General features: G+C 41.5%; 1 protein-coding gene and 1 non-coding gene across 7 annotated transcripts; one reads left to right on the plus strand and one right to left on the minus strand.

Moving 5' to 3' along the window:
- Window positions 1-27: 27 nt before the first annotated feature.
- Window positions 28-24440, minus strand: ZCWPW1 (zinc finger CW-type and PWWP domain containing 1). 6 transcript variants are annotated; one of them, XM_044936278.2, is made up of 17 exons: window positions 23942-24440; window positions 16002-16060; window positions 15001-15251; window positions 14447-14525; window positions 13515-13650; window positions 13063-13220; window positions 12742-12864; window positions 7249-7365; window positions 6417-6537; window positions 5507-5582; window positions 4995-5099; window positions 3723-3806; window positions 3054-3120; window positions 2542-2642; window positions 1668-1728; window positions 1066-1224; window positions 28-499 (listed from the first exon to the last, which is right to left on the minus strand). In XM_044936278.2, the coding sequence occupies exons 2-17, from the start codon at window positions 16027-16029 to the stop codon at window positions 195-197; spliced, it is 1971 nt and encodes a 656-aa protein (XP_044792213.2). In that variant the 5' UTR covers window positions 16030-16060; window positions 23942-24440; the 3' UTR covers window positions 28-194. The 6 variants fall into 6 exon arrangements, with proteins under 6 accessions (XP_044792213.2, XP_044792211.2, XP_044792212.2 ...); XM_044936276.2 differs by having other exon boundaries at window positions 16002-16063; XM_044936277.2 differs by having other exon boundaries at window positions 23822-24440.
- LOC112581905 lies at window positions 7771-7877 on the plus strand. The gene has a single exon (XR_003106580.1). It is a non-coding gene; the product is annotated as a U6 spliceosomal RNA (small nuclear RNA).
- Window positions 24441-24488: the final 48 nt, after the last annotated feature.

Here is a 24488-nt window from a genome sequence, read left to right on the forward strand (position 1 = left end):
AAGTAGTTAGAGACAAACCAAACCAAGTAAACCAGTAACCTGGTTTATTAACAAGAACTGCACAACTCTGACTTTAGCCAGGTAACCTCACAGACAGTGAACAACCCCAACACTTATGAGCTTCTTGGGGATCCTCTGAGAGGCTCTTCATGCAAGAAGGAGTGTGAGAGCAGGAAAGAGGCACAAGTCCACAGCTATTCCTCACAGAAGGCCACAGCGAGCTGCCCCCTGTCAACTCTGTGCTGCGGCTCCTCCCTCTGCTCCAGCTCTTCTCCACCATCTTCCATGAGTTGGTCCAGATCCAGGTCACTGGAGGCTCCATCGTCAGAAGGCACACTTCCAGCATGCTGGGGTTCAGGCCCTTCTTCCCCCACAACACGACAGGCCCCACAAGGAGCTGGTGGGGTCAGGACTTCTGGCACTAGTCTAGCTTCTTTTTCTTCAGATAGGCTGCTTACTGGGGCCTTGCTTTGGGGAGCTTTAAATTTTTTCTTAGGGTCTAAATGAAAAAGTGACAAAACTGAGAGTCTTATCGGGTCACCTGTCCTCACCTTGTATAAGTCCAACTCCTAAACCTTCTATTTCCAAAACAATCTCTGGGAAAAGATGACTTTTCTTTATAGAAAGAAAATGGGGTTTGGGATCAGAAAGACTTGGATCTATGGACCTCGAGAAAACTTTAAACCCTTTGAACCTCAGTCTCCGTATCTTTAAAATGGCAGATATCCAGTGATAGAGACACTGAAAGAACTAAAGGGAACAAGTATAGAAGTATCTATCCAGCCAGCCCACAAAAATATCAATAAACGTTACTTCTCACCTCCTTACCATTCTTGTATCCCTGCATGTCCCTGAATAAAATCAAATAATAACCATAAAATGTTTCTACAGTGTGTGTTGTGTTCTGCAATTTAGATGGTGCCCTTTTGGCCAAACTTTTGTGTGTTTTTTTGTTTTGTTTTTTTCCAAAGTAATGAAAAGCTGTGGAAGTTTTAAGGAATGATCAGAGCAGGAAACCTGCAGACGTGAGCCTCACTCCCCACAGTCCCCAAGTCTGGGTCTTACCCGGCTGCTCAGGTCCTGAATTTCCATGCCCTTTTTTCCTTCCCATTATAGGCACAGGTGGAGGTGCAGGTTCGTTTAACAGAGATCTCTTTGTTGTTCTCCTTTTCAGGGTCCCATCTCGTTCATCTGCTCCACCGGCATCACTCCCAACCCCCAATCCTGAAGGACATTGGTTTATTTCTGAGTGACAGTGTGGTTAGGGTCCACAAACTCCAAACATTTAGTCTCTGCCCTGGGTCTTCTGCTCATTTTCAATCTAGTGAGTCCTTCTGGTTCCTTTCTTTTCCCCCAAATATTTCTTTTCTTTCTCCCTGGGTCTTCTCTTTATAGTTCACCTCAAAACCTGCCTTCTCCATGAAGTCATCCTTCTTGGCTAAAAATTTAAAATATTCATTCCACCTTTAACCTAAGATTTTGTAATTCAACTCACAGAAGTGAGAAGCTACAGATTCCCTGACCACATTAGCATGAGTCTTACCCATTTTCTCAGGTTCTGGAGCCGAGAGGTCAGTAAGGCCCAGCTACCTGCAGACCCCTTGCACTTTCTGCTTCTGCCCTGCCTTAACAGGAACACATGTCTCGTTTCCAATTATCCTGCTTACCTCTTGTCTTGGGTTTGTTTGTTTGAATTTTGGCTGGCTTGGGATTAAGCAAAGTTGGATCCTGAGAAAAATAAAATATAAATGAAGTCATATAATTGTGATTTAATAGAGTAGGATGCTACAGAAATGATGGGTGTACTTAAGGAAGTTCCAGATGCTAATTATTCCCAGTTTGATCTACAGAATCGATCTAACTTCAGTCAAAATCCAAGCAAGTTATTGTGTACCAGTATATGATACCATAATGATGGATACATGTCCAAGTCCATAGAACATACACTACCAGGAGGAAATCCTAATGTAAACGATGGACTTTGCGTGATTATGATGTGTCAATGTACTGAATAGGTTCATCAACTGCAAACAAATGCACCGCTCTGGTGGACGCTGTTGCTAACAGGGGAGGCTATACATGTATCGGGGCAGGAGGCACATGGAAACTCTCTGTACATTCCTCTCACTTCTCCTGTAAACCGAAGACTGCTCTTAAAAAGTCTTTAAAGATGAAAAATATCCACATTTCATATGCCTGAAGAGAGACTAAGGAAATAAAATAATGAATATCCTAAGTGTCCACACAGGGAAGAAAGTAAAGAGAGGCAACCTGCTATTCTGTAAAATTGCTCCAGTAAGAACCAAAGAACTACAGTAGGAAATGAGACTATCATCAAAAAATAAGTTCCTAGAGATATGAGGTATTAGAATAACTGAGGACAGAGGAGGCTCTTCTTCCCTGAAGAGTCCTAAGAGAGAAAACCAGCCCGTCAGGGCTACCCTGATGTAGGGACAAGACAGTTCCTTAGAAAATACAAATCCATGCTAACCAGATACCCTACAGCTATCTCCTCAAAGGAATCCCCAAGATCAATCTTACTGCTTTATCTTGTTCCTCCTCTTCATCTTCCTCCAACTCTGGCTCTTCCTCTTCTTTCTCCAAGCAGGAATCTAAGCTGCTAGTCCCAGAGAGCGTTAAGTCTAAAACAGGAATAGGAAGGAAAGGCTAAATAATTTATCCAACAAAACAGGTGATGAGTTAGTGGAGCTGATCCCAGAAAATCAATCTTCCAACTCTGTCTTTCATATCCAAGTCATATCTTCTCCATAAAATCTGATGTCAGATTATCATGGTTCTACCCTCTTCCAAGTCCTATCACTAGTCAACATGCACCCTCCCTCCCTACTCCCTTTTTTCTCCATTCCTCTCTCTACCCATGTGTCCATCCATCCATCCCAGACATTTGCTCAACGGCATTTATGTAAAGCCTCATATTATAGAATCCAGAACTAGGTTGACGGCACTGGATATAAAACAAAAGCTTCAGCAGCTGCCCTCATGAAAGAATCCCTTCCCTCCCTCTCTGGTCCTTAGCCTCCTACTTATCCTACCTTTTTCTTCCCCATCATTGTCAGGTCCACTGTATCGGCTCCAGAAACCAAACAAGTTAACCCGCTCCTGAGGGAGCCAAGAAACAAAAGCATCATCCACTAGTCTCCCAGGGGCTAGTTTTGCCCCTGTCTTCAAGGTTTCTAGTTATAGAGTTTGTATTCATATTCCACACCGTTTTCACTTGAAACTTCACATTAGGTTTATCTAAATTTTTGGAGAGCTTAACTACTATAGTATATTATAACATTATACAATATTATTATAACTTCTTTTTCCAGTTTGTTTATAATTCAGTTAATAACTGGGAACAGGAAACTAACTGTTTGTTATTCTCCACCCCCTACCCAAAGGCAGGATTTGAGGGTAAAACTAACTCCACAGAATAAGGTACATACACCTGAGACTTGAAGTTAAACAGGGTGGTGGGATTCCCTCTACCACAAACTGTATCTGTTTGGACAGAGAAAAAATTCCATTTGTCCAAGGGTAGGGAAAAGAATGGATAGTTTAAAGAGTCAAAGGAACTTGGCCTGGGAAGAAAAGACTAGTTCTAGAACTAAGACTGTGTAAGAGGGAAGGAGAGCCAATTTTCTACAGGAGGGACTGTATGACTTGTTTTGCGTCCCAAGTCCCAAAGAGAAGGAGGTGTGTGATCTAAACTTTCCCACCTGAATACTGATCTGCTCTGCCTTTTGAGCCATCATCAGGGCTACCAACAGTTTCTGGCTGCAGTCCTTATTTTTGCACTTTCTCTGAAATGAAAGAAGATTAGAGTCAGTGATAAACATTAGGGAAGTGACTCCAACATACTGTTACTCACCAGACATTATCTTTACATTTATTTCTACTTCCCGGTATTGATATGATACTCCTATTCTTAATCTTTTGAGCTCAGAAACACAGTCCTCCCTTGTACCCAAACAAACCTTTCATAAATTTCTAGAAATATTTTCAACCAACATTTTGGCATCCTCTTCAAAGTAAAGCCCATGGAAATTTGTAGAGGCAAAATTAAAGGAGTTCAGATGACTGCACTTTAAAGCTTCTCACAAGTTTCTTTATATCCCGCTGCTTGATTTAATACTCACGGCCTGATTATCTAAGGTCCCTGAGCTCCTAGGCCTCACTTGTAAGGCCCAAAATGATTATGGGCTTCCCTGGTAGCTCAGCTGGTAAAGAATCTGCCTCAATGCAGGAGACACTGGTTCAATTCCTGAGTCAGAAAGACCCCTTGGAGAAGGGATAGGCAACACACTCCAGTATTCTTGGGCTTCCCTGGTGGCTCAGATTGTAAAGAATCTGCCTGCAATGCGGGAGGCCTGGATTATATTCCTGGGCTGGGAAGATCCCCTGGAGAAGGGAATGGGTACCCACTCCAGTATTCTTGCCTGGAGAATTCCAGGAGGAAATATCACTTAGTTACTTCAGTGGTTCTCAACCGGGGGAGACTTTATTTTTCTCCCAGAAGATATTTGACAATGTGTAGAGACAATTTTTTGGTTGTCACAACTAGGGTGAGCGCTACTACTGGCTAGATGCCATGAGAGCCCATGGATGCTGCTAAATATCCTATAATGCCTAGGACAGCCCCTCATAATAGAAAATTATCTGACCCAAAATGTCAATAGTGTTGAGACTGAGAAACCCTGAGTTAATTTGTGCCTTCATTTCTATCACACTTGCTTTGGCTAACCTGCAGAAAACCATGGTCTTCATGAAGGCCCTCTATCTGCAGACAGGGAATGAAACTAAGAAAAATCATTTTCCTGCTGCAATCGTGGTAGAAAGTGTTCCTCATGAATAACCTCACCCTGGCATACTTGGTCAGACATGCGACTTCCTCCTGGCCCAGCTTTCTCCAGGAAAAGTCACATTTAATAAAGGGAAGATTTTGTTTCTCAAGTTCCCTATATCACAACTGACCCCTGAAGGTTACTCACCACTCCACTTAGCTCCAGGGTCAGCTCCTGGAAGTTCTTTAGCATGTTGACTGGGATCCAAGCACGAGAGACTGTTTCTCCAAAAAATGTCACATGGTACTTGGACTATAATAAAAGATAGCTTTGTTATAGCCTCTTGTCCTTCTTGCTCTGACCCGCTAGCCAGGAAAAGGCAGGAGAAGAGCTGAGAATTCACAAGAAAGGAAGGGCTGGGCCTTGTCTATTCCTTTAAGTCTGTCCCACCTATCCCACCTCATTCCATTGTTCTTCCATCCTGACCTCAGATATCCCAACCAAAGCCTATGTGTCAAAACCACAAATGTCCTAGTAATTAATAAATATTCAATTAGATATTTGTTTGTTTGTATATCCATTTGTCACTCTAGCTAAGAATTTGTTTCTGTTTGTGTCTGCTGGCTATGTCTGTATTTCTATCTCTGTACATCTATTAGGATGGATTTGTTCATTACTTTGCCCTGAGCACCTACCCACCCTGAACCAGGAAAACTCACCGGCAGGGAATCAAGATGAGAAGCAAAAAGAAAATATTCCCCCAGGTCAGGATCAGGTTCTACCATGCCTGGCCACCTGGAGAAGACAGATGGGTGTAGGGGATGGAAGAGAAGGGGTTATATGAACAGAACACAAACTCATCAATATACATGTACATAAAAGGGCACTGGGCTTCCCTTGTGTCTTAGATGGTAAAGAATCCACCTGCAATGCAGGAGACCTGGGTTCGATCCCTGGGTTGGGAAGATCCCCTGGAGGAGGGCATGGCAACCTACTCCAGCATTCTTGCCTGGAGAATCCCATGGACAGAGGGCTACAGTCCATAGGGTTGCAAAGAGTCGGGACACAACTGAAGTGACTTAGCACACAAAAGGGCAGTACGTTTTGCAAATAAAGGATCCCCCAAATAGACCCCTCTGTCATCCCTCCACAGTGGTCACTACCAAATGACTGAGGTAACTTCCATCAATGTACAAAGAAGCTCAGAATCTTCCTACTAAAAAATATCTAATCTTCTAGGCCTCCTGGCAACCCTGAGAACAAAAATCTTTTGACTTGGGACATCTCCAAGGAAGAAACTCTTCCACCCTTCCCTTTTCTCTTTACTTTGTATATCTCTCCTTTCCTAATGTCCAAAAAAATATCTTAGAGCCACTCATCTCTTTCTACCCATTCAGGGTAGAACTGGCTGACCCTTTTCCCCAGGGACATACCATGTCCACCATGAAATCTCTAGTAATCACTCTTTCAAAGCCTCCAAGATTATTACTTTATATTCTCCCTCACCCATGCTCTTTCTAAGGCAGGTAACATTTCCATTATAAATCCCTTTCATTTTCTTCCCTCTCTGCCTGAAGCTACCACTCTCAAGTTTATGAAGGATGCTCTGACTCTACCATGGCACCCTACCAGGGGTAGCCGTATTGCTTGGCCCAGATGATGGATCCTGGGATGTAGGAGGCATAGGCCACATCACTTTCATGACCAGTCCAGGTCTCCTCAGGGATATCACAGCGATTATACTGCAAGTCTGCCAAAAGAGAGGAGGAGTGCAGGGAAAGAAAGGGCCTCATGAGGTGAAAATCTGGATGAGGGCAGAGGCGAGGTCAAGAAGAAATTGTTATATGCAGCAGGTAGGACCAAAAGGACACCTGGGAGACGGGCCTGGAGGATGAATAAAGGCTCATGAAGGAAATGCAGCTAGAGCTAGAAGAAGCAGGAGTTATGTTCTGTAGAAAGAGATCCCAAACTTCCACCTACACATGTCTGACCCTGCTTCCATCTGTGTAACATCATGAAGATAATTTCTCCAATATTCTGTTTTCTTATCTGTAAAATAGCTGGGCAGGACTAGATCTTCATAATCTTTTTTAAGTAGTTTCAAACATTCTAGAATTCTAAGCCACTGAATCTTTCTCACTGGCTTTTCCTCATATATCCCATACCAACCCAATACCAAAAGTCTAGTCAGACTAACAGGGTCAAACCAATGCAGAGGAAGATGGAATTTACTCAGAACAATTGTTTAGATTCCAGGACCCCCCTACTTTTCAGAGTGTCTTCCTCTATCCCTTTATGCCAAACTCATTTTGAAAATACATCAAGATCCCCGCCTCTCCCCAAACGCTAACTACAAGGACCCCTGGAGTTATAACTATATTTTTGTCATATTTAATCTAAAGGATGAAAGCAGGGAAAGAAAGAAAGGAACATAAAAACTGAAAAGAAATTTCCATTTTACCTGTGTTCTGGTCACAGGACCAATTATCTGGGAGGACTGAGGGGTCAATGTTCCCACGTAGCCGCCTCCATTTCTCACAGTTTGGGGAGGAACACTGGACCCAGACTAGACATTGACCTGTCACAGCAAAGAAACCTGAAATAAGAAGACTCAAAAATACGTTCTTCCTTCTTCAATTTAATTAAAATTAATATACTCCCTGCCACCACCACCTCTGCAAGAATCACATAGCCCTAGAGATCAACTTGTTCAAGCCCTGACTTATAAACAGTAAAACCAAAAGCTCGGAGGAGATAACTGACTGCTAAAGATCAGTCTAAATTGGTGGCAAAGCTGAACTTGGAACCCCCAGGTCTCACATCTCAGTCTTTCTGCTGAACCATGCTATCATCTCTTCTCCCCTAGGGCAGAAAGGAGTGTTTCCTGTATTGACATTTCTTTAAAAGGCTGCCTGGCATCTTTTTGGCTACTGCCTCATTTCCTGGCTGGCATGTCACTACTAAAAAGTTCTCCTGAAGGACTGTGCTCGCTTTGGCAGCACATAGACTAAAATTGGAACGATACAGAGAAGATTAGCATGGCCCCTGTGCAAGGATGATACGCAAATTCGTGAAGTGTTCCATATTTTTTAGAAAAATGGTACTGAAGAATTTATTTACAGGGCAACAATGGAGAAACAGACATACAGAATAGATTTATGGACATGGGGAGAGGGGAGGAGAGGGTGAGATGTATGGAAAGAGTAACATGGAAACTTACATTACCATATATAAAATAGATAGTCAATGGGAATTTGCTGTATGGCTCAGGAAACTCAAACAGGGGCTCTGTATCAACCTAGATGGGTGGGATGGGGAGGGAGATTGGAGGGAGTTTTAAAAGGGTGGGGATATATGTATACCTTATGGCAGAAAGTGAAGAGGAACTCAAAAGCCTCTTGATGAAAGTGAAAGTGGAGAGTGAAAAAGTTGGCTTAAAGCTCAACATTCAGAAAACGAAGATCATGGCATCCGGTCCCACCACTTCATAGGAAATAGATGGGAAAACAGTGGAAACAGTGTCAGACTTTATTTTTCTGGGCTCCAAAATCACTGCAGATGGTGACTGCAACCATGAAATTAAAAGACGCTTACTCCTTGGAAGGAAAGTTATGACCAACCTAGATAGCATATTCAAAAGCAGAGACATTACTTTGCCAACAAAGGTTCGTCTAGTCAAGGCTATGGTTTTTCCTGTGGTCATGTATGGATGTGAGAGTTGGACTGTGAAGAAGGCTGAGCGCCAAAGAATTGATGCTTTTGAACTGTGGTGTTGGAGAAGACTCTTGAGAGTCCCTTGGACTGCAAGGAGATCCAACCAGTCCATTGTGAAGGAGATCAGCCCTGGGATTTCTTTGGAAGGAATGATGCTAAAGCTGAAACTCCAGTACTTTGGCCACCTCATGCAAAGAGTGGACTCATTGGAAAAGACTCTGATGCTGGGAGGGACTGGGGGCAGGAGGAGAAGGGGATGACAGAGGATGAGATGGCTGGATGGCATCATTGACTCGATGGATGTGAGTCTGAGTGAACTCCGTGAGTTGGTGATGGACAGGGAGGCCTGGCATGCTGCGATTCATGGGGTTGCAAAGAGTCAGACACGACTGAGCGACTGATCTGATCTGATCTGATGGATGATTCATGTTGAGGTTTGACAGGAAACAGCAAAATTCTGTAAAACAATTATCCTTCAATAAAAAAATAATTAAAAAACAAGAAAAGTTCTTCTGAAGGACTAACCAGCATCTCTTTTGTGCACAGCATCCAGAGTTCCTATTTGAACTAACCTGTCCTATTTGAATTAACCTGTCACCAAATCACCAAGTTGCGGCCTTTGGGACCAAGAGCTCTGAGTTCACCCCTCACCAAAAGACAGGTTTAAGCCTATCGTTTCTCAGTCAACTATTTACTTCAGGCCCTGCTCAAAGGCCAAACATTGTTTTTATCCATTACATTCCAAACTCTCATCCCCACCTTTCTCTACCCCACATCTTCTAGGTTGACCCAAAGCTCCACACAGCCCTTTCTCCCTCCCAAACTCTTCCACGATATTATTTGGAAATGAAAATGAAATTAATATTCTTTGGAATTCCAGGCAAGAGTAACTAAAATGCACATATCTTCAACCTGTTCTCTGAACCTCTGCGTCCTTTTTGAAATCTGGTGATGCAGAAATCTGGTGATGCTGCCCCAACCCAACCCCACCTGACCCATGCAGCCCTCTAAGCAGAAGCTGTTCTTCTCACATCCCCCAGGCCAGAAAGTGGGGCCAGTATCACCCTTTCCGCCCACTGACACTTGCAGACCATTACTATCCTCCATTTTATAAAAATACTCCCTCCCTTAAGGTCCAGGCCATGAGATTACACTGCCCTCTCATCTCCCTTGCAATGACAATGCTGCTATCTGGTTCAGTCTTTTTCTTCTCTCTGCCTCCTGCCCTCAAAGATTACCATATATCCACAAGGGTAAGGTACAAGCACCCCATACCTTCTTGAGACTCCATGCCACCTCAGTAGCCCCTTCACCTCAGGAACCCACTCCCATCCTGCATGGCCCCCCCAGTCATCTGCAGGGACTGCACACTCCCCTGAATCACTTATCTAAACTCTTCTCTGATAAAACTGCCCCATCCTTCCACCTTGCTCCAAGAACTCATGGCAACTTTCACTTTATCTAGATCTCCAATCCACTGGCCCCACCTTCCTCTCAACTGGTAGCAACCTCTTTTCTTCACTCTGTAGTTACGCACATTTGATTTCCTTAGATTCTCTTGCAGACATCATCAACTCCCTTTCTCTCTGTCCTTCCCCCCACTCAGCTGGCAAACACAATTCTGAATGAACCCACTCTTTTTCTGTGCCTACACTCATTCAACTGAGCTTTGCTAGAGAAAATCACTGACCAGGTACACCATATATTCAGTTAACGACACCAACCAATGTTTCTCTAGTAAGTTCACTCTCCCACTTGTCAGTTTACCTTAAATGCTGAAATGTAAGGGATGCCCTCCATCCCACCAAAATCATCCCTCAGCAAAGTAGATGACTTACATTTAGGTCCTTTCAAAATATCTCATATTATGGATCACTTTCTCAGTTGTTTTGAATAATTAAGTACTGGTTGGGAATGATGTATTAGTTTGAAATGACAGTTGCCACTGACAGTTGTAGATGTTTACAGAGGTAACCTGGCAAGCTAGAAAAGAGAGTGGGAGAAAGGGCCAGGGACCATAAAAGAGAACAGAGATCAAGAAAATAAATGGTGGTTGTAAAAATATAAATATTCATGAGGAAATGAGTGGGTAAAAAATCATCCTAATGCTATAAAACTAGATATTTATGGTTTAGGATGAAATTTCTATGACAGTTTTAAAGACATACAGTTCCTTAAAGTTTCCTTTCCAACAACTTAGAAAGCAAAGAAGATGTGTTAGAAAACTGAAGTTCAGATGTGGCTCTGTGTTAATGAAGGCTGATGTCATAGACACACAGGTAAAGAGCATTTCAGTTGACCACTAATTTTTGAAACACCAGCTTCCTTGGGTTCTGTGATCCCTCATTCTCCCTTTTCCCGCCTCCCCTCCCATTTTTCTGGTAACTCCCTCCTCAGTATCCAAATTGGGTTCACCTCATTCTCTGTCCAATCTCTAAATTGGAGTCCCAAAGCCTAATCATGGGTCTTCACTCCCATGCTGCACTTTCTCCTGAGGTCAGCTCACCCATATCCTCTGTTTGAAACCCATTTTCATACCTGACAACACAGAGATGTATGCCAGTGGCCTCTGTTCTGAGCTCCCAGTTCCTATAGCCACCTTGCTCTTTGACATCTCTATTTGGAGGTCTCACAACAATCTCAAACCCAATAAGTCCAAACCCAGATTCTTGATCTCATCCTATAGAACTGCTGTTCACCCGCTCCTTTCACACAACTGCTCAAACCCTCTTCTCTCTCACTTTCCAATATTCAATTCGTCACCAAGTTCTGACAACCCTATCTCCAAAACATATCGTAAAACCATTTGCTTTTCGTCTCCTTCATCATCTTAATCCAAGCCACCAAAATATTTAATCCTAGCACTAACTTCTTAACTGGTCTACTCCTGGCTTCTTATACTCCATTCTCCAATTAATCACCAAAAGGATCTGTTTAAAACATCAATTTGAGGATGTCACTTCTCTGGTTAAAACCCACCAGGGGCTTCCCACTATACTTAAGATGAAATTCTCACTTTGTAACATGGTCTTTGAGCTAGCCACTGCTACCTCTCTATGAAGGAGGAAACAGACAGAACAGGCTCCATCTTGAAACAGGACTCCATCTTGGGCCGGACTGTGGACTTTTGAGCTCTATGCCCAGTATCTACGGAAAACAACATACCAACTGGAAAACCAGGCTCCTGGAAGGAAGAGCCCCAGGGCTCATACCTAGACTCTCCCTCGCCTAAAAGAATACCCTAATTAACTGTGGAACTGAATAGAATCATACATTCTATTATGTTTACTGGGGTATGACCACAGGCCTATTGATAATTGTCCAGTGTTAACTACCTAGGCCTAAGGCATATGAATCAGGGTTAACTTTGATTGTATCCTCTTTTCCTTTGTTCAGACCAGTTTCAGGGAATTTAGGGAGGTGGGTTTGGGCAGGTACACTTAGCGTATATAAAGTTTTCACAAAAGCTGGTCGGGGTCCTTGGCTAAGGGGAGACTCTGCCTTGGACCCGCCCGTGTAATAAACTGCACTCCATTATCTGCCCTGTCCTTCTGAGGCTGTTTTCCGGAACGCGTGGCTGTTAACAGTTCCATTTATCTAGAGCCACTCTGCAGCCTTGCTTCCCTTGCTCTCTGAATTCCAGTTATACCAGGTTTCTTTTGGTATCCAGAGTAAGCCAAACTTCACCTTATCTAAAACTTTCTCCACATACTTTAGTTGGCTAACTTCTACTCTTGCTACAGTTTTCAGCGTAAATGTTATTTCCTTCCAAATGCATTCTCTGACTGAGCCTATCTTAATTAGATCTCCACCATTTCCTCTCAGGACATTGTCTTCCTTCCCTTCACAGAACTTAAAGCAAATTTTATTTACTGGATACTCCCTTTCTACTACCTACTCCAGGAGTACCCATCTCTCCTTGGCAACTGTAAAAAAAAAACAGGAAGAGTGGTTCACTGATAGTAAGAGGCCTACACATTCACTACAATCACAGTTCAACCCACAAGCACTGCCAAAAAATAAACTTCCTCCAACAACTATGGATTATATGACTGCATAACTGAATGAATGAAATAGCTCTCTCTCTTCCTCAGCACTATATCCTCTTACCAAGTAGCTGTGTGAGATAAACTATAGTCTTTGGAGAATTTGCTCTAACATCCTAACTGGTCGTTACCCTTCTCCTCCACCTCCAATTTTCAAGTTCCAAGTAGGTTTGTCAAACCACGGTTGAACTTACCAAAACCATTTCCTTCTCCTTTTTGTTGGTCCCTGTTCTGTGAATGATCCTGAATAGTTTTCTTCTGTTGGTCATCCTGTCTGTGCTCATGTCCACTTTGGTCTTTCTCCATTTTCTCATCTTCTGGGAAGATAAAAGAAAAACATCATAGGGTTAGGAGATGAAGAGAATATTTGTAGACAGTAAAAGAAGGAAGAAGAATCACAGTTCATTAGTTTTAAGTCTTGGGCTGAAAATTCTCAGTATGCCCACTGTCCCATTCCCTAATTTCATGGAATAAGTACTTGAGCCAGATGTCAAAGTATATCGGATTATACTTACGAGCTTCCTTCTTTTTTTTGCTTAAGGAGAGTTTATTGAATTTCTTCTCAGAGGATGCAGAATCTGGCTGGCCTGGCTTAGATATCTTTATCTCAGGGATTATTCCATCTTCCTGAGAGGCTGAAATCTCTAGAATAGGAGGTACCACTACTCTGTCTCTGCAAATAAGATTTTTAATTAAAAGATAGAAAAGGGCAATTTGTAGTACCCCTCTTTTGAAAAAACCCAAGGGTAAAAGTTAGGAGGACAGAAGACTTGCAAGTTCTCCATGGCCTCCTGGGGTCATTTTATCCATTTACTGGCCTATTTTCCCAGTTCAAGTATCTTTCCTGAGATGAGAGAAATCTACCAAGATATGAAAAACATCTAGATAGAAAGACAGATAGATGGATAATCATTTATCAGTATTAAGTCTACCCTGTGACCAACTCACCGCACTGGGATAAACTTACCCATCAGCATTATTATTATCAGAAGTATTAGAAGAAGCAATTCCTGGTTCCTTGTCTAATTGGGTACATCTTGTAGGCTGGGTACAGGAAGTCTCTGAAAAATCAAGGCTAGATTCCATCCTCCCAAAAGAAAATACTATAAGCAGAGAAGCAACCAAAGAAAATAACTACTCCATTATTTGCAAACTGTAACCTTTCATTAACATATCTCCCATCAGTTGCCTGAATGAACTTACCTTTAGACTTTTGCCATACCATAGAACTTTCAAGTTTTTTAATTCTCGGGAAAAACCACAAATCTGTATCTTTCTGAAAGCTTTTCCAGATGGATTCACCTATTCTAGGATAGTCAGGTAATGCTAATTTTGTGTACATAACAGAAATTTTAGGTATTATCTTTTATATCATTTGTCCCTCAAGCTTTCTCTAGAAGTGGAAGTATACCTGAGAAAAGCTAAAAGTATCAAACCACTGCCCTTAGCCTCAATACCTTACGGAGAAAGGCTTCAGGGCCTATACTACAGAGTTTCTTATTCTAAAAATCAAATTCCTGAGCAGATGTTAAAACAGTATTGCAAATAGAAATATATAAGAAATGGAAACTAAGGTCTTCAAATCTGGGAAAAATAATTTATCTTTTCTATGAAAATTGTAAACATATAAAAAATTTAAATTACATTTAAAAATCTAGATGAAGCTATATTTATATTCTGAAGTCAAGGTAATCTAATTTTCTAAAAGTCTATACCTTCTAAGATGGTTTAGCTATAGTCCTATTGATAAAAGATGAGTATTTAAAACCATTTCGAAGTCTCATCTAATATTTCCTTATGTAGAAAGATGGAGAGAAGGAGAGATGCTATTAACTTACTCCACCCTTCAGATAATTTCTTTGCCTAACTGAAACTCTTATCTTTCACTAAAAGCCATACCCAAGCACTCCTGGAAGGACTTCTGTAGCACAATCTGTACAATCTCCTCAAATTCTGCATTGGTAAGAGTTGATTTTTCCTGCAGAGAGACAGGTAGGGGAAAAAAACTGTTCATCTTTCCCCATTCCTCCTCTCTAGGAAGGAGAAAACCTTCTTTGGATGAGGTAGCAAGTTCACAAAACTGAGAGCATGAAGTCAATCTAAAGATGCCATAAATTCTATCACAGATCGCCTGGGAATAAGAAATCAAAGAAAAGGAAAACACTGATAAAGTCTCTACTTCTACTCTCACCTACATCCCATCTCAGCCCCTACCTGCCCAGTATTCCCTGCTAGATGCTTTCATTAAAACATTTTTTACCTCTTTGAGAAGAAAATACACCCCCACACAAGAAAAAAAAAACTGAAACTACAGGATGAATCTCCCCTGTGGTATTTCCTACATTCAAATTTATGTTATAAATATTTAAATGTCTTCTGAAATGGAAAGATCCTGTTTGCCCAGGCTGGATGACGAGAAGCTATCCCACTACAGCCATCCTTTTGATTTTTACCTTTTCTTTCTTTGCGTTCTTGCTGTCTTGAGCCTTTCCTTGTATCTCCTGGCCATTGCCTGGACCATTCTCTGTGGTTGTTTTCTTCTTCTTCTTCTCTAACCCGGCCTTTAGCAGGCTTGGCCTTACCTCTGCCTGTGGGGAACTGATCTCCAGGATCTCCTCCTTTGATGAGTTAAGGTTATAGGACATCAGGCTATGCAATTTTTGTGCAGGCGGGGCAAAGGTATTTTTTGGTCCCTTCCCACATTCTGAAAGAAATTTTGTCATCAAATGTAATTTGTGAAACATGGAATCTAACACAGAAATTGCCAAACACTGCCCACTGACTGACAATATCAGAATTATCTGGAGAGACTTTTAACAAATTCAGATTCCTAGGCCTCTCCTTACCAAACTTCCCCAGGCCCCCACCTTCTCACGCCTGCCCTAAGATTGTGACGAAGTAGTCTGAAGTGAGACCCAAGAATCTGTAATTTTATAAGGCTATCCAGCTAACTCAGATGCACTTCCAGGTTTAGGAACCACTGAATAATTCAAAAGTGATAAATACAAGTATGAGGAAAACAGAAATATTCAAATATGAAATTTTTTAAATTTGCTTTTTAAAAATTTTGCACAAAGTGTTATGGGAAATTAGAGGAAAATTTTTAAAAACTAGTCAAAATCTACAAAGGATGCAATGAAAATTGTACTGATCCTCCCAGGCATAAGAAATGTACCTTTATTCGGAGCTTCCATAATATTTTGTATCTATCCTGTGGCATTTACCATATTCAAAGTTATTTATAAATCTTTAAATGGATCTTCTCTCCCTACAAGTTCATACATTTCTTGAGTAAGACTGTTCTGAGTCAAATATATTTACTCAAAGTGCCTAGAAAAGCAGTAACTTTAACAAAGTGAACATGAAATACATATGAACTGAGCTTCCCTTTGGTAGGAAAGGTGTCCAGATGACCTAAGACTGAGAAAGAAGAGGAAAATAACTCTTGACTCACTTTCTTTACTCTCCAGGGTTGGCATCATTCAGCTCAGAAGCTACACTTTCTTTATGCCTCTGCTGAAAAAGAAATGAACTGTTACGCTCTGATGAACAAAATTTATTTTATTGAAGCATAGTTGATTTATAATGTTAATTTCTGCTACACAGCAAAGTGATTCAGTTAAATATATATATATATATATATATATATATATATGTATACAGTACTGATCCAACATGATTTTAAACTCTCTCCTCTTGCCTTCTTGGGTTCAGGGTGATAGACCCTTAAGGGTCTATCAGGCAGATTTAGAGTCGGACAAGACTGAGCGACTTCACTTTCACTTTTCACTTTCCTGCATTGGAGAAGGAAATGGCAACCCACTCCAGTGTTCTTGCCTGGAGAATCCCAGGGACGGGGGAGCCTGGTGGGCTGCCGTCTATGGGGTCGCACAGAGTTGGACACGACTGAAGTGACTTAGCAGCAGCAGCAGGCAGATTTACCCAACTAGTGCTGATCAGGCAATTCCTGACTGGTTTAAGATTCCATTTCTGAGAGAGCCAAAACTGTAATTAAACTGTCTTGGTTTAGTGATAGGAGGCTTAGCATAAGCAACCCCATCCTTTGCCTGGGATGCCTAACCTACATTTTCTGCCTTATTGACTACAATCCTACTCCTGGGCAGTGCCAATTAAATGCTGGAGTATAATAAAGGTTGTTTTAAAGATTAGCAACAATCCTTAGTGTTTTAAGTGTTTAGAACTATGTCCAACATGAGGTAGGCACTTATAAGTAGGTGGAAATGATAGTGGTAGTGATTTGTTAACACACACACACACACACAAAATTCAACTGAGTAAATTTTGAGGATCTTTTTGGCTTTATTCAACAACTCATGAATTGGGCAGCATTGAATCTATCAGATGGATAGGAGCTCCAAGGAGCTATACAAAATTAAACACTTTTACAGGGAGAAGAGATAAGGAACACAGATGTAATACTAGGCAAAAAAGGAAAGAAAGAAAAAGAAAAAGGCAAATTGGTTATACAAGGTTACTTTCCTTTAAGGGTCTATCAGGCAGATTTACCCAACTAGTGCCGATCAGGCAATTCCTGACAAACTGGTTTAAGATTCCATTTCTGAGAGAACCAAAACTGTAATTAAATTGTCTTGGTTTAGTGATAGGGGGCTTAGCATAAGCAACCCCATTTGGTGACTCATATTGAAACAAGATGTGTTTTTAACAGCCAAAAGTAAAAGTAGTAGTAGAGTAGCGGCATTAGGGTATAGACCTTCCTGGAGTTAAACAGTGAGATTTTTCTTCAGAGCAATAACCTTTCACAAGGTTCTTCTAAATACTCTAAACAAATACACTGTAGATTCACTTACCTATTTCAGACATCCCTATGCATAGAGAACCCCCTTTTAACATCACTATAATGTATTATCTTCCTTTTACATAGATCTTCTAGTCCAATAAATTTCCCAGTGTGCTAGATTCTTATATTAATAATTTTTATTCATGGCTCAGAAATATTTAGTAACCAGCAGATGTTTCTGAACCGCGGTGTTGGAGAAGACTCTTGAGAGTCCCTAGGACAGCAAGATCAAACCAGTCAATCCCAAAGGAAATCCACCCTGAATATTCATTGGAAGGACTGATGCTGAAGCTCCAATACTTTGGCCACTTGATGTGAAGAGCCAACTCACTGGAAAAGACTGATGCTGGGAAAGTTGAAGGCAAAAGGAGAAGAGGTAGCAGAGGATGAGATATTTGGATAGCATCACCAACTCAATGGACATGAATTTGACCAAACTCAGGGAGATAGTGAAGGACAGGGAGGCCTGGCATGCTGCAGTCCATGGGATCACAAAAAGTCAAACACAACTTAGTGACTGAACACAGAGGTCTCCAGAGAAGCTAGTAATAAGAATCTAGCATATTCATTCCATATCCATAGTTTATCTGTAGCTATCTACTCAGATATATTCTATACAACATCAGTATGTTTCATTACTGCTACCAAAATTGTGACTAATAATAAATATACTTATTGGGCACTGACTATAATCTTTGAATATGTCATCTCATTTAATTCTCCCAATAAATCTATGAGATTGATGCCATTTTACACTTGGGGAAATTGACACTGAGAGGGAGTCAGAGATATTAAGTAGCTGATAAATGGTAAAATCAGGATTAGAATCTGTCTGGTTTGCGTCATGAACTGTGCTACACTACATCCCAGTAGTCTAGTTCAGTAGTTCAGTGCTTCACACCCGTTTTAACATCACAGCACACATGTAAAGCATACACTAAAAGACAGAAAATATTTCTAGGTACTTTAGGGTAAAAAGACCAGGCTGCTCACAGCCATAGACAACTAAGGGATGGGAGAAGAAGGCCTCCAGCCACACCAAAGGCTGAAGAGGTTACTATCTCTAGCTGTATGTCATTTGTGACCCGGCACGGTGCCAAGACTCATCTTATAATGTTCCAAGAACTTATACATTTTCCAGTCTTCACTTTCCACTACTGATGTTATTTCTACACAGCTGTGGTCTACCAAAACCTCAGTGTTAACACACGGTAGAGTAAGATGAATCCAGGTCTTTGACTTCTAAATTCTAATAACATGTCTATTCTTCTCAGTGATATGATTTCTGGCTGTTGGTTTTGAGTACTTTGACGGCCTTCGACCTGAAACTCAATCCTTTAACTCTGCTATCTCCCACTATAAAGAGATCCAAGAGGTTTCCAAGGTGGCCAGTGGTAAAGAATCTGCCTGCCAATGCAGGAGAAATCAGTTTAACCCCTTATCTGGGAAGATCCCACACGCCATGCAGCAATTAAGCCCATGTGCCAGGACTACTGTGCCTGTGCTCCAGAGCACGGGAGCTGCCACTGCTGCGCCCATGTGCTGCAACTGAAGCCCCCACACCTTGAGCCTGTGCTGCAACAAGAGAAGCCGCTACAATGAGAAGCCTGTGCACCACAACTGGAGAGTAGCCCCCGCTCATTGCAACTAGAGAAAAGTCTGAGCAACAACAAAGACAAAGAAACAAAGAAAATGAATAAGTAATAATAAAAAAGAGAGAGATCCAAAAGTCGCATAAAATGGATCTCTGGGTTCGTACATTTTTCTCTCTAAAGGGGCTGAAAATTTTATGACCCTCAAATGGCCAACTTAAACACTCAGTTGTTCAAGGTGTAGAATTCCACTCTCCAGATTCCAAGATGAATTCAAAAGTTACTGGGGACTTGACCTAGTGTGGCCACAGCATGGCTGAATATAAAGTCTTTTTAAATTTTTTTGGTATTTTTCTGTTCCTTAATTCCATAAATGCAAATAATTGATATGTGCTGGTTTGCAATAATTCCTTTTTGTTTATACTTGTCTAGTGTGTGTTAGTTGCTCAGTTGTGTCCGACTCTTTGTGACCCCATGGACCATAGCCCATCAGTCGCCTCTGTCCATGAAATTCTCCAGGCAAGAACCCTGGGGTGGGTTGCCATGCCCTTCTCCAGGGGAATCTTCCCAATCCAGGGATCGAACCTGGTTCTCCGCATTGCAGGCAGATTCTTTACCATTTGAGCCACCAGCAAAGCCCAATTTAAGGAGCACATTTTATCATGGTTTCCATCTTAACGTTTCACCAACTCCCAAACTTATTTGACAATCGAAGAAAAAGCAAGTAGGAAATTGGGGGAGAATCACTACAGCAAACTGGTCTCCTTCTTTACGATAACCGTAAATAGAAGCTACAAACTGTATAAAATTAGGCCACAAAGGGAATAATAATAATAATAAATGACAAACATATCTTCTCCCAGACTCTAAAATTCCAAAAATGACCATGAGAAGTCCCTATGAAGATAATCAGAATTACAAAACTATACTGAACGAGGAAAGCAAAATGAAATTAGTGTACTTGAGATGACAAAATTTGATTTTTTTTTAAATTTTCATCTATACAATATGTTTGAGTATCCTTTAACCATCTCTGGAAGAATACACAAGAAATTGACAAAAATGTCTCAGTTGAGTGGAAACAGGTCGCTGAGAGTGGAAATGAGCTCTCTACTGTAGCCTCTTGTGTAACTCTTGTTTTTTATACATAGACTGCCATTTCAAAGTGATTTTTAAATTCTATTTTTAAAATAAAATTTAAAAAAGAGTATTTTGATCAACCTAAAGAGGCAAAATTTTTCCAAGAGTTAAATTTAAATCATTATCTAAGCCTATACTGACCTCTCTAGGCCAAAGTGTGTTACTGAAGCCCCAACCAACTAAATAAAATTGTGGATCATTGTTAAGTTAATAAGATGTAGTAAATGTATAAGCTTCCCTTATGGCTCAAACAGTAAAGAATCTGCCTGCAATGCAGGCGATAAAGGAGATGTGGGTTCGATCCCTGGATCAGGAAGATCCCCTGGAGAAGAAAATGGCAACCCACTCTAGTGTTCTTGCCCTGATAATTCCATAGACTGAGAAGCCTGCCAGGCTACAGTCCATAGGGTCCCAAAGAGTCAGACACAACTGAGCATGCATGCAGAGTAAGGTTGTGATGAAGAACATTACTTTTAAAGAAAATCTCTATCCTGATAAAAAGAGAAGGGAAAGTTTGGAAGTCACTGTCTGATAAATCTCTGCTCCTCTGTTTCAGATTAAGTATTTTTTTCCATAATAACGAATACTGAAATCCACTTCAGAGAGAGACAATTTTAAAGATAGTTAATAAATATACAAGATACCACCAACTTTTACCTGGTCAGCTATGAAATGACTTGGGGCTCTAAACCCAGGAATAACATTTGAGATTTTAGTTTCTCTTTTCTTACCTTAGATGAAAAACATTGGGGGAAAAATCCAATAAAGCTTTAAATGTCAAAGTAAAAGAACTTCCATAACCAGATCCTAACTCCTCAACTGACATAAGAAAGAAAGGTGAATAAGAAGAGGTAAATAACTCAGAAGTAATAAAGGGACCCAAGGGAAGGTGAATGAGGTGTTCCAAAAGATAGTTTTCTTTCATTTGGAACACCAAAAATCATCATACTGATTAGAAGATGAAATCACCTAGCTTAGCAGATCTCCAACTGCTTATCTGTGTTAGGTTTTCTCATATTCTTCAACCAAAACAAGATATCACAACACATTGAATTCAGAAACAGATGAAAATCCAGCTGTTTTCTATTAAGCCAGACATGAGAGATGTGCAGAAATGTAAAATAACACCATTCTTCATATTAAATTTTCTTTCACTTAGGAAACTATATTTTCATTTAAGTGTTATCTACATTAACATAATGTAAATGGTTTATTATCATCATTTTAAAATTAATAAATAGATTAATTTTTCTCAGTTTAATTTCTAATACTTAAGTATCAATGCACAGGTAAAGAGATATAAACCAATCTTTGGAGTTCTTAAAAATTTTTAAGAGTATAAAAGGATTCTCAGAGGACTTCCCTAGAGGTCCAGTGGTTAAGAATCTGCCTGCCAATGTAGTGGACACAGGATTGATCTCTGGTCAGGGAAGATCCCACATGCCGTGGGACAACTAAGCCCACAGATTAGTTGTATATCCACAGCTACTGAGCACATGCTCTAGAGTCCAAAAGCCACAACTACTGAAGCCCATGTGCCCTAGAGCCCACGTTCTGCAACACAAGAAGCACATGCACCGCAACTGGAGAGTAGCTCCTGCTGCCCCAACTCGAGAAAGCCCATGTGCAGAAACAAAGACCCTGTGCAGGCAAACAATAACCAAAAAAACCTTTTAAAACATAACTTAAAAAAAAATTTTAAAAAGGATTCCAGGGCTTTCCTGGTGGCTCAGTGGTAAAGAATCTGCCTGCCAATGCAGGAGACTAAGGTTCAATCTTTGATCCTGGAAGTTCCCAAACGCTGAAGAGCAACTAAGCATTTGCGCCACAACTATTGAGCCTCTGCTCTAGAGCCGGTGCTCCACAACAAGAGAAGCCATCGCGGTGAGAAGCCCACACACTAGAGAGTAGCTCCTGCTCACCACTACTAGGGAAAAGCCTGTGCAGCAATGAAGATCCAGAACAGACAAAAATAAATAAGTAAATTTAATTTAAAAATAAAGGGATTCTGAGACCAAAACATTTGAGAACTGATTTAGCTAAATAACTTAATTCAGTCTTGTCAATATTTTTCAAAAAGCCTTAATCCTCCTCCTCTCACTTGGAATGTGTTCACAAATTTCTCCCAAGTATCCAATTACTCCCTCTTTATATTGTCCCTGGAATCCTTGGTCTAAGAGAACAAAAATAAACCCTTTAGAATTGCCCTCTAACACAGACTCTGTGAGCCTCAAAAAATTGTATTTAAAAACTACATTTTGAGCAGAGAAAAAGAAAGATCAAGTTTCTATTCTCACTGAGCTGACATTCTAATGGGAGTAGTTAGACAATGATCAAACAAGTAAATATATATACTGTAAAATAAATAAAGATTATATTTTCAGAGGAAGCACTTTTCTCAGAGTTACTTGAGATGCTGCCTCCCGGGCTTGAGTTCCTCAGTATGTCCACCAAATGAAATATAACTCTCAAAAAAATAAATAATAAGATAAAGACTATATTTTAACTCTCCTTTAAGCTAGAGTTTGATTTCTTCTTGTCTTAATGTCTAATGGTATGTAGATTCCTGCTCATTTTCATGCCTCCATCAGTAAATTTGTTCTTTCTTCCTTCCTTCTCCTTCCTTCTCTCATGTGCGCTCAGCAAGCATGATTCTAAACTTTTAACAAGACAGAAGGAAAAAACTGATCCCAGCTACCCTTATTACCCATACTAGGCTGCCTAACAAGACATCTGGGGCTTCCCCGGTGGCTCAGTGGTAAAGAACCCACCTGCCAATGCAGGTGAGGTGAGTTGATCCCTGGGTCGGAAAGATCCCCTGGAAATGGCAATGGCAACCCACTCCAAAATCCTTGCCGGGGAAATCCTATGGGCAGAGGAGCCTGGCAGACTACAGTTCATGGGGTTGCAAAAGAGTCTGACACGACTTATCAATGAAACAAGACATTTACTGTCATAACTACTTTAAGTAAAACTTTTTAAGGAATCTTCAAATTAATGGTGACTAAAAGCTTAAAGTTCAGGGAGTGCAAGGAAGCAGAGAGACATGGCCAATTATCACCAAGACAGACTCTTTAGTACCCTGATCTTGGTTCAGACCCTTTCTATCTAACCGCTGAGAAGCTTCCACAGGTGCCCGGAATAATGCCAACCTCAAACTAGCCATTTTGTGTTGCTTTCCAAGGGGCCATGCCCATGAACTCCCAGACCACTGCACCATTTCCCCTCACAGAGTGCCAAGGTTCGGAACAATAAAAGGCCTAATCTCACTTTTCTCACTTTTAAAACCAGAGGGAAGAACTTGGAGACACCCACATTTTTCCCTTTCCTCACCAATTTTCTCTTAAAAGCACAGCAATTCAGACCGGAGGTACCACAGAGCCAGAAGTCCATGCCTCCTCTAAGGGTAGAACAGTGGCTCTCTAACCTCTCCTCACCGTCAACAAACCCGCCATGAGACAATTTCCCCTCAGCTCGCCCTCCCCATTCCCACCCCCAACCCACGGAGACACCAGGATCCTCATTCTCGCTCAGCTCGACACTGCGCACCATAATACTGAGTTAGTTTTGGTTTTCTCTTAGGAGCAAGTCTGCGGTTAGAGATTCGGAGGAGAGGGATAAGAGCTAGCCATCACCCTGAGGAGAAAACTTTTCCTCAGGCGACAGGTGCCAAGACTGGCCAAGCCTAGAACCTTCAGGTGCAAGCGGAAAAACACCAACTACCTTCTGGTGCGTAGAGGATCTAAGGGTGAGGAGCAGACAGAGTTATTGCAGCGATTCCACCAGCCGCGCGAACCTCCAACCAGTTTTCCCGCCACCAAGGATAGGCGCGAGGCCACTCACAAGCTCCACCTCCTCCGGCGGCGTGCTCGCAGGGCTAACGCGCATGCGCAGTTGGAGGTCGTTTCTGCGTTTGCGCAGCAGTTATTGCCGCCATCTTCCAACCGAGTATCCTGTAAAACTACAAATCCCATAATCCCCGTTGGCCTCGCTTTTTTTTTTAGGTGGCAGCCGTAGCGCCTGATGTTTCAAGATGCACATCTTCCTTTTACTGACTTCTCTCTCTGCCCCAGACTGCCTTTTTTCGTGCTCTCATTCGCATTCTTCTTAGTATCCTTCATCCCCTTATTTTGATATTTTATTTGAGATCTATCCTTAACCGCATTCTCGCCTCTTCCACCTTTTTCTCAGCCACAGGACCCACACCCCAAGCGCTGTTGGCAAGGATATCAAGCCACCAAACACCCAGTGGAAAGGCCGTCCAGTAGCTTCCTCCCCATAGGCTAAGGCAGGGAGCCCCCAAAGCGGACCGAAATCTCTTCCCCGCCCACATTCGTTTTTATATAAGGAGGCCCGGAGCCTCAGCGTGTGCTCGGGAAAGCCTGTGTGC

The sequence above is a fragment of the Bubalus bubalis genome, chromosome 24, assembly GCF_019923935.1.
Source record: "Bubalus bubalis isolate 160015118507 breed Murrah chromosome 24, NDDB_SH_1, whole genome shotgun sequence".
Lineage (NCBI taxonomy): Eukaryota > Metazoa > Chordata > Mammalia > Artiodactyla > Bovidae > Bubalus > Bubalus bubalis.